Source organism: Embiotoca jacksoni, unplaced genomic scaffold (genome assembly GCF_022577435.1).
Source record: "Embiotoca jacksoni isolate LCO1_2020_lvr unplaced genomic scaffold, fEmbJac1.0.p SCAF_7, whole genome shotgun sequence".
Taxonomy (NCBI): domain Eukaryota; kingdom Metazoa; phylum Chordata; class Actinopteri; family Embiotocidae; genus Embiotoca; species Embiotoca jacksoni.
In genome coordinates, this window is record NW_027185425.1 from 13196911 (window position 1) to 13214425 (window position 17515).

At 42.3% G+C, this 17515-nt stretch overlaps 1 protein-coding gene across 4 annotated transcripts in view; it reads left to right on the forward strand.

Annotated features, from left to right (window-relative positions):
* The window catches only part of adgrb2 (adhesion G protein-coupled receptor B2), a 211619-nt gene extending 200075 nt beyond the window's left edge, over positions 1-11544 (forward strand). For 3 of the 4 annotated variants that reach the window (XM_069176990.1, XM_069176992.1, XM_069176993.1), the window contains 2 exons: positions 5604-5657; positions 8171-11544. In XM_069176990.1, coding sequence (XP_069033091.1) covers positions 5604-5657; positions 8171-8347 — 231 coding nt within the window. In that variant the 3' untranslated portion in view covers positions 8348-11544. The remainder of the gene's footprint in view (positions 1-5603; positions 5658-8170) is intronic. The other variant, XM_069176991.1, reaches the window with a different exon arrangement.
* Positions 11545-17515: the final 5971 nt, after the last annotated feature.

Consider the following 17515-nt stretch of genomic DNA (forward strand, 5'->3'; position numbering starts at 1 on the left):
GATGCTGTGACTTTATGAATCAGTGTTATTCTTACTGGATGGAAGTGAAGGGGAAAGGCATGACCGGAGAGGAAGGGGGAGTCAGACAGTATAAAACAAGTGTCCCCATTAACCTCAATGTTGAAAATCACCTTGTCTGTCTCTTCTATTAGGACGCTGAAGCTGGCTAGAGCTATTCCTGTCATCTGAAAATAAACGTAGATGACGCTCTCTGTAATATATTCTGATGTTATTTTTTTTAAACAAAATCCATATGCATGACCTTTAAAAACCTATTAGCAAAATGGCTCAACTGTGGCTAAGAAAGGTCAGCTGCGGGCTGAGACAGACATATATGTCTTCTGGATCTGGGTCGTTGGGACTTCCAGATGCATTATAAATGCAGAAAGACATATAGTAACTGTTTTGCATTCAGAAAATAGGCCCCCAAGTCACACAGGTCTCTGTGTGCTAATGTGAGAGTGTTAGCCAATGGGTTGCTGTGTTGACATTAAAACAACAGATACTGACCTGAATTCAAGTGGGTTTTCTATACAGTCGTCTGCCCCCATATGAGAACGAGATCTGCAGTGATAACACTTGTAATACACTGTTGAAGTGGATAGAAAGCAGGCTTCGCTATAATGCTGAAAACAAATTCGCATCCTCTGCTTTAAGTACAGTGGATGCTCTGGCAGGGTCCCCGCGGCCAGCAGATGGATGGAGTCCATTTTCATTGTGCATCTCATAATGGAGGCATAATACAAATGGAGTCAGTGGGGTTACCCGAAGACAGAGAGCATACAGTGTGTGTATAACACAATATGTATTAGCTTTAGCATCCGCACTATTGTTTAGCTCTGCTGCAGCTTCTTGGCCTCTGTGACTGTGGAGTCAGCCTGTCGTTTCCTATCCTTTTCACAGAGTTCAGAAGGTCATAACACAAATTTGCATGCCGTGCCCAATGAAGCAGTGTCGTGCATCGCTGTGTGTGGGATGGAGTGTGTGTGTGTGTGTGTGTGTGTGTGTGTGTGTGTGTGTGTGTGTGTGTGTGTGTGTGTGTGTGTGTGTGTGTGTGTGTGTGTGTGTGTGAGAGAGAGAGTTTGCGTTGCATAATGGCTTGGCTGATGTAATTTTTAGCTCTCAAATGGGATATATTTCCATTCCCTTGTCTTCTGTGTTCTTGATTAAATGAAGCGTGGATTGGCTTCCTTCTCCAGATAGACAGTGAGGAGTTGTGTACGAAGGAGAGAAACAAAAGAAACAAGTCTACTTTGTTGTCATTTCACTGATGCCAGATCAGAGCAGGAGCGGCGAGCAAATTTTTCATTATGAAAGATGTATTAGTAATTCAACCTAAATGGCTGTAGGCGTGTGTGGGAATTCTATGATTAAATCATTGTCTGTTAGGCTGCATATGGAACTCTATTGTGATGTAAACTGAGACAATTGTTCTTCTGCTTGCCCCATAAAAGAAAGGTGTGACTGGGGTGCTGCCTTTATGCATCCACAGTAAACATTAGTGGCTGTTATTGATATTCCAGCAGTGTTTTTTGGCCGCTGTAGAGAAATTTAGCTGAGGTAATGTATATGCTTTGCGGATCTCTTATGTAAAATGAAGACGTATAATTCTAAGTGACAAAGACTTTTTTTTTGTTGTTGTTGACTCAGTGAAGGCAAACTGCCTGCACTGGCAAACCCCATAGGTCTTGATAGTCAATTTGCTAAGGGGTATCAATTTCACATTCCAGCAATAAAGCAAGTCCTCCCCTCCTCTTCCTCTTCATATCTCACTCTCCCCTCTATTCGTCCTCACAGCTGGACATTTTCTCTCCCGCCGTCTCCCTCCCTTCCCCATTTCTCCCTCTAAACCCAGTCCTCGGTGGCACGTTTGAGGCATTAATTGAATAATTAATTCCTCTCATTAGCTTGTTTTTAATTATTTCCTTGCCCCCTTCTCCGTGCCGAGTATAAACTCGTCAACTGTTTTCATCCTTCCACATAAATTGCCTATGAAAACCGAAGGCTGGCGGAGTGCGTAGCTTTAGCACACTGGCTCTATCAGTGGCTCCTAATGAGGGGACAGGTAGTCCAGGCGGAACAAGCCTAACACTGGCTCCGTGCGCCAACAGGCGCAACACTAATTTAGCTCATTTAGTGTCCTTGGGCCAATTAAAGGGAGGTGAAAAGGTCGGAATTGCTCACTGAAACTGTTTTCTCTACAGGAGCGCCGGCCTTGAAATGCACAGGCCCAGACAGCAGCAAACCAAGCCTGTGTGTCTGATTGCTCGTTTGTTTGCAATGTGTTGCACTAATGGAATTTATTTACCCTACATTCACCAGATTTTGCTCCTTTGAAGGGCCTTATTACTTGTGACACATATTCCTTCCCAGCTAAGGGGGTAAGTGGTGCTAAAGACTGCTATGCACGGTCTATTTTTGTGCCCCTTAATAAATTATGCCACTGCTGAATAGGCAATCTAGATTCTATCATTACCTTGATAATATAATGAGATAAACCCGCAGAAACCCACAGAAACCTCGAAATAGGCCGGCCCTGGTTCAGCGACCCAAAGCCCACTGACAGCTGTAGAATAACCATCCCATTCTGGCATCCACTCAATCTGCCCCTGCATTGTTTGATGTCACTTTCATTTTGCTCATGTATGAATTTGATTTAAGTTTGTTTCATGTGAACCTCACACTCATACATTTTATTGATTTCTGCTTTTTTTTTTTTTTTTTCTTTTTTTTTTTTTCTTTGTTTCCTGTTTTATGTCCTTTGTTTGCTGACTGGGCCTTGTGTTGCATGTTTGTTGTCATGTCCCAGTTTGAATGTAGCCAGACAGTCAGCAGAGCCATGGGCATCCAAGTCAACAAAGGTAAAGTTAACCCACTTACTCACAACCACCTGTCCTCCCCCATCATCTCCCAAAGACAGCCTGCCACATTGCTCACCCACATCCAGACACTATTTCCAATTCCACAGTCCAAATGAGGGGGACTCTGAGTGGCAGCGAGCGGGCCTCCTCCACCAACACTGTAGCACAGGCTTCTAGAGATGGCTTTAGATGTTTGTGCTGTAGCATCTTTCTTTCTAGTATGTACTCTCCCACTGAATCCCTACAACTGTTCTCTTCACTTTGCTTTGTCATGCTTGCATCTTGTAGCATTTTCCCTCTTGTAGCTTGCCTGAAACTTTAAGTGCAGGACAAAAAAAATTCTGATTGGGCTGACTGTCACCCCTTTATCCAGTGGTAGACAATGTATTTTGGGGTCTGATGGTGCTTGCAGCAACATGAGCAAAATGTTCCCTTGTTGAATCTGCAAAGTATAACGGAAAGGGTTTTTCGGAGCACAGTAATGCCTCGTTAAAAGCTGCAGTGCGGTACTGCAGGTGAGTTTTAAATGTTTAAATGGTTGAGTTTGCCCAGGTATGATATCAAATAAAAACCCATATTGTTTATACAAGTGTTACCACTGACAAGCACAAACTGTGCTTTTAGAGGTTAATTGTTTATCCATGTTTGGTGCTTGGGCTGCTGATTAGGCATAAATATAAAAGCTCCCATGATGGTGATTGAAACAGGCCCAGAAAAACAAAATCATAAATTCAGCTTTCACAGATGGCTGATAATGTTCATCCTACAATCCAACCCTGATATCTTTGACTTTTTTTTAGAGGCTTTTGATATGTTGGAAAGAAAGTTTTTTAGCAAATACGGCATATATTTGCACATAATAGTTAATGAAATAAATCATAAAAGAATGTGTCATTAGGCTGAAAAACTGCTTAATTCAAGAACTCCATCTGTTTTGTCTGTGTATCTTATTGGTGGAGAAAATGTCTTACATACTGTCTATATGTATGCGTAGGATGATTGGAGGGTATAATTAGATGCATGGCAATTTACTTTCTACATAAAGTTCTACATAAATTCATTATAGAAAAAAAACAAATGACCATCCCATGTTTTCCACATGTTGGTCACATGACACATGTTACATATAACATGGGAAAAACGGGGAAACTTTTTCACACATTACACCATGAAAATGTTCCAAAACTATGTTTCCCATTCCCATGAGAAATGAATGTGTTTTTTCTTTAAAATCCTCTATGGATAGAAAAATGGTCAATCAAACTTTTTTAGTTACCAAAACCAACTAAACAAAGTTTATCTGTCTCTTTTTCTACACTCACACACATCAAGAGACCTGCACAAATATCTCGCTTAGAAACAATAATGTGCCGTTCCACCAGCTGCTTTTGACAGAGATAAACATTTAATAAGGACATCGACTTACAATGTCCTGTTTCTGAAACTTTTTTTTTACAATAACCTGTAAAACTTCTCGCCGAAACGAAAAAGAAAAGAAAAGCCCCGGTCCATGCAATCAATATTAACCACTGTAGGGAATCTATTTGGGGCCAGGCCTGAGGCAGACTGGGATTTAAAAAGTACAGATGACATGACTCCCGAGCATGACGCTAACACACACACACACACACACACACACACACACACACACACACACACACACACACACACACACACACACAGCTTTATGATCTCACTGGCCAGTCAAGACATGCAATAGAACTGTGATATCCGACACTATCAGACTTGCTATTCTTTCACCACTGGTGTTGCTGGACTCATCACCAGTTCCCACTCTGACCGGCCCACTGGTAAACACCTGCTACATGTTACACTATGCTACATGTTGTGAGCTATAGGCTACATGTTGTGAGCTATAGACCACCTACAGAGAAGCAAGCCACTACAAGTAGTGGAAGAGACATTAAACAAACAGGAAGGATAGATAATAATGCAGCGGTACAGCAGGGGAAATAGGGTTTATGTGTTCAAGCCAGAGGCGTAACATCCAGAGTCAGCAGTGTCCACTTTATAGCTGTGCTTTAACTATTTAATGTGTTATGTTAACACATACAGTACAAAATCAATAATGCAGATAGTGTAGATAGCATTTCCATGCACTCATAACTAGATTAGTTATCTTCTTTCAACATTATTTAGAAAACATGAGCTGCAAAGCCTGCAGCACTGCACAGTCGATTCATTGTTAGGGTTTTAAAATCAGATTACTTTACACCCGTGTGCCGTCCCTGCTTCTCTCCCCTTTTTTTTTTTAAAGCAGCTTTTAGTGGTGCGTAGCTTGCAGAATCTTTTTGATCACTCTGTCCTTGCATTCTCAGTTTTCCTGGATCTTGAAAATACAGCCTCCAACAGCTCCAACATATTTCAAGCATGCGTGTGTCATCGTGCTGACATTGATCTGCGGAGTTTCTGTCCATGTCTTCATGTGTGTGAGTGTGCACGTGATCGTTTATTTCTGCTGTGAGATGGTGAGGGGGAACTGAGAGACGCAGAGAGATGGGGTAAGGTGGAAGCAACAACTGCCTGCTCACCCGCCGAAGGTGTGGGAGCAATGCTGTTGTCTCAGGGCAGAGTTGTCAGTGACTGTGATCCCCCTCCTCCTCGACCTCCTCCCCCTCCTCCTCCTCCTCCTCCTCCTCCTCCTTACCCCCTTCTTCTCTCTCTTCCTGTCTCTCTCACACCCGTCTTCCTTGTCTTCTCCCTCTCATTTCATCACCACAGAGGGAAAAGCGATGGAGCATTTCGTCTGCCGGAGGTGAAAAGAACTCGTCGAGTGTAAGTAGAGGGGTTTCTGGCAGAGAGAGAGAGAGAGAGAGAGAGAGAGAGAGAGAGAGAGAGAACGAGAGAGAAAGAGGGATGAGATGGAGCTTTGGGGGCAAGGAGGCAATGGAGGCAGGCAGAGATGGCGAAAGGGAATGGATAGACACGCAGTGGCAGCACAATCGCGTTAGCCCGGTCTCCCAGGGATAAAGTTGGGCTTAACTGCAGCATTACCCACACTCCTGCATTACAAAATGTTCCTTCGCCAGCATTTAGCATGCAAATTGGCTCCCAGATTATGGCTTTTGTATTCATTTTACCAACTGTCAGGCTGTGACGCAGGGAGAATGATAATCAGGCAGATATTGCCCCCTAGCGCTTCGGTGACGATCACCACACACTGCAAAAGGAGGGGGGAGGGGTGGGGGGGGTGGGGGGTTGCTGCTGTAGATCAATGAGTTGTGTGCGTCAGATGAAGAGATAGACAGGGGCTGAGGGTGTGTATAACTCAAAGTGAGTTACATGTGAGTCTTTTAGGACCGATGAAGCAATGAAGCAAAGATTTTGAGAAATGAATGCAGAGAAAACAACATGAAAGAAGGAGCCAGCGGAGAGATACGTTTGAAGAGCAGATGCAGTTGTGCTCTCGACTCTGATTGGTTAGCTATGTACAAATAGGCACATAGGATTAGTAAGCACATTTGGTATTTTCACTGAATCTACTCTCGAGGTGAAAATCCTGTGAATATTCATCTTCTGAACACTCATTTAGAATATGAATATACAGCTCCATGTCGTCCCTAAAAATGTTGGGTTTCACTGTGTCTGTGGAAAAGCAACACAAGCAGTACATTTTGTATCGTTGCGTCTTCGTATGTTTTTTGCCCCACCGAGAGTCATCTGGGCCGGCGATCCCTCGTGTCTTTCCCCACGTACATCTGTGAAATCATTCTGTGAGATTTCCACCAGATAATGAGTCCAATCTGAATAATGGCCCCCTACCTGATGCATAATGCCACCGTTAATTCCGGTTTGGACTAATCCCCTAACATGTATTTTACATGCACGGTGGGCACATGTGTCGCCCGCATGCAGCGATCACGGACCCCGAGCCCTGAGGGTCTCACACTTTTATCGGTTCATTTGAGAAGTTACTAATTGGGACGGTTGGAGATGAAGGAGGACAGGTTTCATTTGTGCAAATCAAAGAACAGACGCGGTTTTCTTTCATAATAGAAAGATGGAAAAGTGCCTTGAACTACAGGTAGGTATTGTGCTGTTTTTTTTTTTTACTATGTATGAGGTTAAATATCGTCTAAGAAATGTCTGCGACTGGCTGGCTTCTCTGCTTGTATGTTGACATTTGTAAATGTTAGAGACACAAGACGAAATTCAGCCTCTGTGAGTGCGTATTGTTACGTATCCATCTCCAAATCTGTGTGCAGGTTAAATGAATAGTTCCCTTGTACATCGTTTAAAGTGAAACTGCAATTTGTCACAGCGTTGGTCTTATATTCATGGTGTTGGCAATCATTCTTTACCTGTTATAACATCGTACCGACCACAAATAATTGCTGCAAAGTCCAACGTGGCGAGAAACACCAGCACTCAGAAGACCAGATAAGTGGTAAACAAGTCAACAGTTCAGTCTCATTATCTAAAGCCCCTTTTTAGGTAGGAAAACCAAAAGTGAGAGCCTCTTCATGTCGGTAACGATCATTTATTTCACAGGTAAACTGTGTACGCACAGCTACGGTGAGTAAAGAGGGTCAAAATTGCAGCAGGAAGACACGGACAGCACATTTAAAAATAGGAACTGATCATGTACCCTTACCATCAACTAAAAGAATTCAAGAGTTACCTTTTGATGTCTTTGGACTGAATTTGTTTTTGTTATTTTTGTCTACACAAACAAGATAATGTGGGAGATTTAAACGTGCTGATTAGTGGATTTGGTGACGTTGGATCAGCTATTTCCCAAAAATCTGTTCTTAAGATAAACTAACCGGCTAACGGCTGTAGCTTGATATTTAGGAGCAAATATGAGTGATATTACCCCAAACTCTCCAGCAGGCAGCTAAAAAGTATTTTCTGAAATGTTAAACTATTCCTTAAAGATGCCAAAACATGCATTTCAAACGCAGGTAGATTACATAAGTGTGATAAAAATAATGGTAAAAAAAGTATGCAGCAGGCAAAAATCAAGAAGGAATTATGTTACCGATTCCATGTTTATGGTGCTTTGATGCATATTGAAAAGTGGATTTGCATTTAATTGAATTCCCACAACAGTTACTGCACAGGTAATCCAATTTTGAAAACAGAGGGTTTAGATAAATCTGCGATTAGTGTCTGACCTGGTGATTCGAAACACTGCGTGAACATAACTGTCCCTGCTGTTAAGAGTCCAGATGAAATGAACAATGAACGAAGACTTTGTATCCCCTCCAGCTCCATATGCCATCTTCATTTGGGGGGTACACTTTCCAAACATGTCTCTTTTCCCCTTTGTCCCCCTTCTCCATCAGGACAAGTCAACCCCGGAGGAGCAGAGCTCCTGGGACAGCTTCAAGACCATGACCCCCGAGCTGTCCATCGTGCCTGGGGAGCAGAAGGACCGGATGGAACTGCACAATAAGAACTGGGACTCCTCCTCAGCTAACACACCCGACTCATCCGAGGGAGACTTCCAGACTGAAGTGTGAAGACACGCAGACGTACACACACACACACACTCAAACACACACACACACACACACACACACACACACACACACACACACACACACACGCGCGCGTGCGCGCGCGCTCATGCCGAGCTACAGATGCACAGAGATACTGGACTTCTGAAAAGCTACACATGGGTACATGATGTTTCGCAAAGGATCTCACACACTCTGCTCCCCGTCTCCTGCGATGTGCTCTGTCGGATCCCATACTGTATTTGTTTACTGCTGCAGCAGACAGACGTGGAAAGAAGACTGTTCTACTCTATATTTTCGCAAAGACTATTGAAAAGAAAGAACAGGGGCTGGACACATCTGTGACTGACGAGAAATTTTTAAATGAACTTAAAGAAAAAAAAAAAAAAAACATGAAAAACTTATTCCTGAGAAAAAAATGTCTTGATTTTATTATGGAGAAGAAAAAAAAAAAGAAAATCTCTTTCAATTGTTTGATGACTTGGGGGAGGGTGGGGAGAGAAAAAGAAGAATATTTCTGCACCGTTCAGTTCTTTTTATAGCAAGGGGAAAAAAAATCTCACTGAGGTTTCTCACACTGGTAGCCCCCCTAGGCACCTTTCTTTCATTTATTTCCTCCTACCTTCTAATGGATGACGAAAGCATTCAGTTGCTCAGTCTCTCCTTTATGTTTGCTCTGTTTTGTCACGTTTGGATGGATAGGGAGTGGGGGGCAGGGACAGCGCTGCTCACTGATATGTGCCATCCTCTTTGCTTGTTTTCAGGTTCCAGTTCAACACTACTATCCATCCATTCCTCTCACATCCTCTGTGTCAACACTGCATTCCTTCACTTTGTGTATTTTCTATGGTTAAGTTAAAAAATAAATGTCCTCCCCTATAGTTTGAAACTTTCAAAGAAAAAATAATATGATGGAAAGAAATGACTCCCAACTGCGTTGTGTTCAATGGTCTAACTGTTCAAGAAGAATTCATTGAATTCTAGACTGGTTTGGTTCGTGCTTATGCTGTTTTTTTTTTTTTTTTTTTTATTTCCTGTGAGAATTAACAACACAAAAATGACTTAGGGCACACAGCACATAAATGTGAGCTTGCTTTCTGAGGTAATGTGCGCCGCATGTTATCCCCCCCACGAGGGAGAAGACGGATAGTGATCGTCATGCAGATTCTTGCATCTCTTTCGTTTTTTTGTTGTCTTTTTTTTCCGGGCCAGCGCTTAGAGACAAAAAGCCTTTAAAGATTTCAGCATCTAAATCCATTTCAGCCATCACCAATCATAGTAAAGCCAGAAAAGAAGATATCCCAGTCACTTCTGCCCAAATAGAATCCGTGCGAGCTCTGTTTAGCATCTCTCATTCCTCAAAAACTTGCCACTTCGAGTGAAGTATATATCGGTTTTAGCCGCTGACTCGCGCTTCCCTGTGTTTCAGAGGAAATACTCTTCGCTCCATGTGACCTGGGGAGGTTTTTCATGCCAATAATATGTAAAATGAGACATCAGCAGAGCCCGAGAACAACCATCGTCGATTTAAGGATGATTCCAAGAAACATGCTTCCCGTTGCTTTTAATCTACCACCACTGTGTTCTGCCCACCCAGCGCTGCGCTACCAGGAGGTGTGAAATCTTAATGTTAACAGTGAAGCCAGATATATACTTCCTCTTCACGTGGATCCCTCTCTGTGTGATTTGGTCCTGCGCTTGTGAGAATTAGCAGTAGCAAAAAAGACCAAACAAAACAGAAAGACAGGGAGGGAGACAGACAGAGGTTATAAGGCTACAAGGTGTTGGACTGAAGAAGAACCGATGGTGGTGCTTCCTGCTTGACAATCTACATCTGTACTTCAGTCGTTACAAGAGGGCGACTGGTTTCCTGCTGTTGCTACATTAGCACGTGAGTGCCACACGTCGACAAAGAGGAAGTGTCAGAGTGCAGGATGGATTCAATAGATAGCGCAATGACTTTTATGTCTATGTTCAAAGCAGCTGCCATTAATCTGACAGTCTGGAGAAAGAGATGACACGCAATTTATAGGTGGAAGAAACAGAGAGATAATGGTAGCCAAGAGAGAAAACCCAAATATACAATATACATAGCAAAAAAAAAAAAGAAACAAAAACAAGCTCGAGGCAGGCAAAGATGCAGAAGAAGGGGAGTGCTCAAAACAGTAATTGTCCGGGGATGGCGATTTGTCCTGACATTTTCCAATGCAGCCCTCAAACCATCTGTTTAACGATCCCTAATGTGGTAGTAGAGCAGCACGGCGCAGATGGTGAGACAAGAGTGCGGCCCTTCTAACCTTTTAAGCTAATCAGTTGATAGGCGAACCTACATCTCACCCTCTCTCAGAGGAGCGAGAGAGTTTTGATCCCGGGTTGCCAAAGCTGAGGTCGCATTCACCTGACCTTCTGCCGGGGCTCGGTATCCAGATCAGCTGCACAGTGTGTTCAACAGAACAAAGTAGTCTGTCTGTCGGACACACAACCGCACTCAGAAGGTATTATTATTCCCATCTTATTTTTTCAATATAAAAAACTGATCACTTTAAGAGAAAGCTCTAGATGGATTCTACACAAAGTCTTGTTCCCATGGTAACTTATAAATGGTGTTTGCAGGAAGAGAGAACTTTTCAGGTTTTAATTTCAGCACAGTGTGAGATTTTGTTACTTTCCTCTTCCATCAGTCAGATTTCTCATATTTTTACTCACCTTATATGAACAGTTTTGAGCTCAGTTTTATCTTCCACAACAGTAAGTGCGATGCTGCTTGACTGACTGAAATTGTGTGTCTCACGTCTCGCAACTTTCAGTTTCCTTTTCTGCAAGGAACTCATGGTGTTATGCAAATTCTAGCACAAGATGATGCTGGTCAGGTGGTCAGTGTCATTTTTTTTTCCTTTTGGTGTTAGAAGCCCGCCAAACTCAACCGGCCATAAAGAAACATGAAACACCGGAAAGCAAATTTTGCAACACGTGGAACTCAAAAACCTTCGATGCTCATCTTCACTCTCCATCTTTCAGCCTTTGATGCTTAAGTGTTAACCAACTGATACGACCATCCAACATTCCAGTTGATTTATTACTTAAAACCCTCCCTTTCCCTTTCTCCTTCATTTTGGTTCTTTTTATACATAAGATTGTACAAAGTAGTCCTCTAATGTTTTCATAGTGTCTTTTTATATGAAAATAAATTTTCAAATTGATCTCTGTCTCATATGTGCATATACGAGCTGCTTCAAGGCCATCTATGGATGAGCACAAATCTACTCTTTCTTGATTTGCAGTGTATTCACGATCCCATGTTTCCATAATACCACTCTGGGCGTCGGGCATGACAAACTCTGTTACCCAGATGCATTGGAGCCGAACTGTGACCGATCAGAGGCCCCACTGGCCTGTCTGAAAATGTAAGAGCAACAGTTCTGTGGGTTTGAAGTTGTGTTGCATTGGAATAACCAAAGGGGGGAAATGTCGAGTCAAAGTGATTATTTCATTAAAAAAATGTATCAACTTTGAGCAATATTCATGCTAATAACAATCCTCTTCCAGAGTGGAATTTCCCAAAAAGGGTTTCGTTATGTAACATCTTCATCCACTCAGTGGTGCGGGAATGAAGCAACAAGAAGAGAAGGCGGACTGATGTGCGCATGCCGCAGTGTCACTACGTTCGCCCTCCAAGGGGCTTATGGGTAATTAAGTGTGGATGAGTCTGCCCATCGAGCTGCCATCATTCACCCTGGAGAAAGGCCACCAACTGGAGCTTTCTCAAGGGAGAGAGGGGGATGAGAGAGAGGTCAGAGGAAGAACAACATAGAGAAGCCCGCCACAGGGATGAAATGCATGGTGACAGAGTAAAAGCAAGGAAGGGGCTTTCACATTACCTCTGGCAGAAAGAGTCACAGTGATAAGAGTACCTCTTGGTTATTTTTCCCAAAGGTTTGTTGGGTAATTAAGCTGCGCTGTGTCACTAGTGACCTAAGGAGGGACCCTGCTGACAAATAATACAGGGAGACAAAGTGAAGGACGGACAGGCATCAGATGAAAGACAATATTTTAGCTTTACTGAGGCTGTGTCCACCAGGAAGCTCTTGTCAGAGCTGTCTTTTCTTAGATATTTACAATAAAGACGGGACACGCAATTTTATATCCCGGACAGCGCTGAGGGATTAGCCTGTTTTCGGGTTTCAGTGCTAAGAACAGCAAGTCCTAAAACTTTATTATAGTTTGTTTAAACAGAAGAGCAATGCAAAGAGTGGTACCGTAGGCTTCGTGACACAGCAGGGACATGCAGCATTAGACTTTTCATGCATAGTGAAACTGATAATCCACAATATTTTTTTTCTTTTGTTTCTGATTGTTGTCCAGTTTTGTCTCGCTATTCCCAGGGATCACTGCACTAAAGGATGGCCAGTACTGTAGCATCACCCCTTAAACAAACAAGCACGGACTGCTCCACAGAGGCCAGGAAACTGGCAAAAAAAAAGGCTGGAATCGTCCATTCAATATTGATTTATCAGACACGAGGCTGGAATACCAAGAACTGCGAAGCTGGCAGCTACACAAGGGTGACCACAAGATCCAGTTTCAATGTGTGCCACTGGTTTCAGGTAATTTCAGTATCAGCTAGGGTGTGTATTGCACTAATACCTCATATTCAAGACCTGTTTCACAGAGGCTCTGTGTCAAATTGTTTTGAGACACTTATTGTGTTCACATGGTACATATTCTTATACCTTTCCTGACTGTGAAGCCACTGGCTTATTCACAAAAACAACATTAAATATATATATATATATATATATATATATGCATCTCTAGAACAAGGACATGTGCAAGTTTATTTATTATTAATGTTTTTCTTATGATGCTGTTTTTCGATTAATAGCAATATTGTTATTTTCCTTGCATCATTTTTTTATTAGGTCAATTATGTTATTTTCTAATTGTTGACACCTCTGGTTGACGACCGCCTCATTGTTTGTTTGAAGACGCATATTTGTCTTCTGGGGGCTTCTGTGTGTGTTTCCTGTTGCAGATTTTAATTCAATTGTTATGAAAGATATACAACTATACAATTTGATATTTGCAAATACTGTCTGTGCTTTAAGAAAATGTGTCTAATCAAAACGTCCTGGGAAGCTCAGCGGTGTCCGGACACAATAAGATTTCACTTTTTGGATGAATACTTTTTTCATCTCATACGGTGGGACCAAGTCTAGTCTACACAGTGCAGTAGGTGGTGGTGGAACTGACAAGAAGAGGTTTGTCTGGCCAGGGTGAAGTCAACATTATATTATGATAACTACATCTGGAATGTTCATACTGTCATTTCACAAAGACACATTTTATGATCACTTCTCTTAATAAATAATAGTCATGAAGTTAGCATTAACAAATAAATGGGTTCAATAAAAGAAGATGGGTGGGGTGGAGGGTTGTCATAATTCTGTTTGTGGTGGTGGTAACACACAAAGAAGTGAAGCAATGTTGAAACAAGGGCCGTAAAGAAATATGCAAGCGTACAAGCATGAATATAAAAAGTACATATGCTGTGCCTTCCAGTACCCATACTAGTAGAATATTTAGTATGACAGAAAAATATTTAGTATGTCCCAAAACACAGTATGTGAAATGCAATATGCTGAAAATAAAGTATGCTCTGGTTGCCCGGACCCACAATCTTCTGTGCAGCAGAAGATACGTCACATTGGCTGAGCCGCTGAAAGAGTTGAGCATTTTCAAGGATGTATCTGGTGTATCCTCAGGGTCCTCAAAGCACCGACAGTCCTACACGCACAAGCAAGGGCAGGACCTTGTAGAATATAAGGACTGAATAACACAGCAATAAGTATGTGTGGATTTGTCTGGTGTCTTGAAAGACCCATCCCACCAAGGAAGCATCCTTCAGATTGAAAAACACCCATCATTTACCCTCTTCATAGAATATGCTTTGCAAATGTTTTATGAGGACAGAGATACATTCAACAGGTCTGTAAAGTCTAAAAGAATAAGGAAACACGCATTCATAAAAAAAACAACACATTTTAAAAGTTGTATTTATTTGTAAGATGAACCCCCATTGCACACTTTATTAGGTATAAAAGCTCCCTGAAACAAGGCATAGCTAAGCTAATGCATGGTTTTGTTTTTTTGCAGAAGATTAATGAAATCATCTAAAAATGAATTTGTTCACAAAAGCATGGAATACCAAACATTTTTTTACCAGCGGACACAGCCTCAGGCCATTTTAGCCCTGCAGTTAGATATTTTGGGCGAGAGCAAAGGGAGATAAGGAGTGAGAAGAACTGAGATTGACACGCAAAGTTAAAAAAACAAGCAAAAGAAATGCTACAGGGAGGTGAAACAATGCGCATCCTCAAAACCTTGAGGAATTTGTGTATGTGACAGCGTGAGGTACCTCGGGAATACCAACCTGTGAGTGGAATAACATGTCTCACTTTGACACTGCAATGATGTGAGAGTGCGCCGGGTATGCGAGGATGAAGTTTTAGTCCCGAGACAGGGCACAGTAGAAATCCATTGCTCTAATGGTTGTAGCATGTCTGGCCGTCCCTCATCGGTGGCTGACAGATGGTTCGGTCCCACAGGCTCCGGGGCCATGCTGCTCAGAGAGGACACTGAGAAAGGAGCAGACTGATATATTGGAACATAGGGTGGAGTGGACAACAGCTCTGATAAGCAAAGTCAAACTTTATGCTGAAAATTATGTTTTAGGTTTTTCTTCATATCATGGAAAGTAGAAGATTACAAAGGAAAACAGAATCTTCTAAGACTTCTAAACCAAGTTAGGGCTGTTAATAACCCTTTTGGACAATGTCATAAACATCTCTTATTCTGATGTTTGACTAAACAGCTTATTCTCATCTGTGATGTTATGGATCAGATCCCTGATTGCTTTGCAACGGCAGTATTTCAGTTTTGGCCCAGATCTTTGGCGGTGATGGCACTGCCAGACTCCTCTGAGACTGCATTTCAACAGTGGCGTTAGATGGCTGTCCATATGAAATGCCCTCGCTGTCCCTCATGCAATGTTAATCCATCGAGTGTTTCCGTCTCCATCATACAGACTGGGATAAAGCACAAGTGGTCTTTGACATTTTGAGGGTGATTTATTCAGAGCTGAGGTAAAGAACTCATTGAAGCTTCTTTTGGCTCCACCAAGCTCTCTCCACAAAGCACTCTTCACATATCATGGCAACCTACATTTAGCCAGAATGAATTGCCTCTCCACACTGCCAAGGGCTTCTCGAAACACTGGCATAATTTAGTGGTAGGCTTAGGCCAATGGTCTCTCCCATGCCGAGAAACCCAGAAATGCGAAGCCTGGTGCACGCTAGATGTTTAACAGCATCTTAGCCCTCTGACGTGGCACTGGAAGGTGAGAAAATGGAGGTAAAGAACAGGATGAAGCTGTGCAGGCGACCGTAAACCTCCAGGCTGTTTGTCAGAGGACAGCGTGTAGGGGTGGACAGGGAGGTGAGGATTCGTGATGTGCCCACACACACCTCTGATTGCAGGGATGAGACAGCCATGGCGGCCTCTCGAACTCCAAATGTCCAATAGCGGTCAGTTGTGAGTCCAGATGAGGGCGACCACCTCCATTCCTCCTACCGGCACTTTAGTCTTTCTGTTCAGCTGTGTGTGTGTGTGTGTGTGTGTGTGTGTGTGTGTGTGTGTGTGTGTCTGTGTGTGTGTGTGTGTTGAAGGTTGTTGCTCTGCTAGCTAAATCAACATCATCCATTTGAGCTGGATTAAGATCCAAGAAATGGTTCTTAAAATACAAGCTTAACATTATTTTAATAATAATTGTATAATTTGCTGTGTTTGTGAGAATGGGATGAAAAGATTTATATCAATCTCATGGTGTTGCGCTGGAGTTAAGGACATTGTCAGCTTAGCGTGGCACTGAGATCGATGCTGCCTTAAGGTGGAACTCGGGAGCTTGTGCTTTCAACGTGGGAAGTTGTGTGCGCTGTATGCTTGGTGTCTTCAGTGCTTAATTCGTAAGAGCAATGCTGCCAATCAGCGGCAACGTAGAAGGGGTCAAGAAGCTACAGAGCAAATCATTTAGGAAGCTAACAGGCCACTAACGTAGTTCAGGAAATGCAAATGCACAGAGGGGAAGTGAGGCCATTTGGGAAGATCAACAGTTTCCCCTGTCGTGGCCTATTATCGAAGTTATGAAGAAAAACTCGACATGACTAAAATTACAATATATTAGCTTAACATCCAAAAACAAATCCGATAATGAACTCCAACGGCTTCGACAAACACGTCACAACTTGGGGCTTAAAAAATAAATTGTAGAGTTCTGTTGCCATGAATGCAACAAGAGGACGGTGTTTACATGGATTCTTCTTGTTGACATGTAAACACCCCCCCATTTAAACGCAGCATGAGAGCAGGCGGAAACAATTTGGCTGGCCACGTCTAAAGTTACAAATTATGCAAAATGACACTCATTTATATGCTGCATTGTGTTTTTGTTGTTGTTAATCAATAACAATATAGGTTATTTTGTGAATTTACAGGGAGTTAAGTTTTGTTTCCATCAGAAAGCGCAACCTGGGCTACATGAATATGTATGGTGTTGTGATGTCACATGACAATAGTCAGAGCATATGTATGTTGACTTAAAACTCAGAGAAACACGCAGTCAAACTTTGTGTTAAACTTGTGTGTAAAGCAACTAAATGTGTCAATACGTTTTGGGGAATTTTCAGAATATACATTTGTGCAAAAATGTTAAGTATTGATGTTGTGCCTGTGGTACAGTGACAAATATACATGTCAGTCCTTGTGTGAGCACAAAAGATACAAACAGGATAGGGACCCACTCATCAAAGCGCTGCTCCGAATTGGAGTAGATAGGTGAAAAGAGTCTGTTGATGACTGTACTGAGACCGATGCAGTGTTTCAATGTGGTTTCTGGGGCTTTCAAGCAAAAGAAAAAAAAAAAAACATTCTGTATTGGCAGCATTTCTTCTGAAGCTCTGATATTTTTGAACCCTGCATTGAGCGGGAATGGTTTATTTTTATGTTACAATGTGTGTGTGTGTGTGTGTGTGTGTGGCTGGAGTGTGTTTGCATGTAATTTCATGCCACAGTCATGCATGCTCAGGATATCTACCAGTATTTCCATTATGTAGGTAG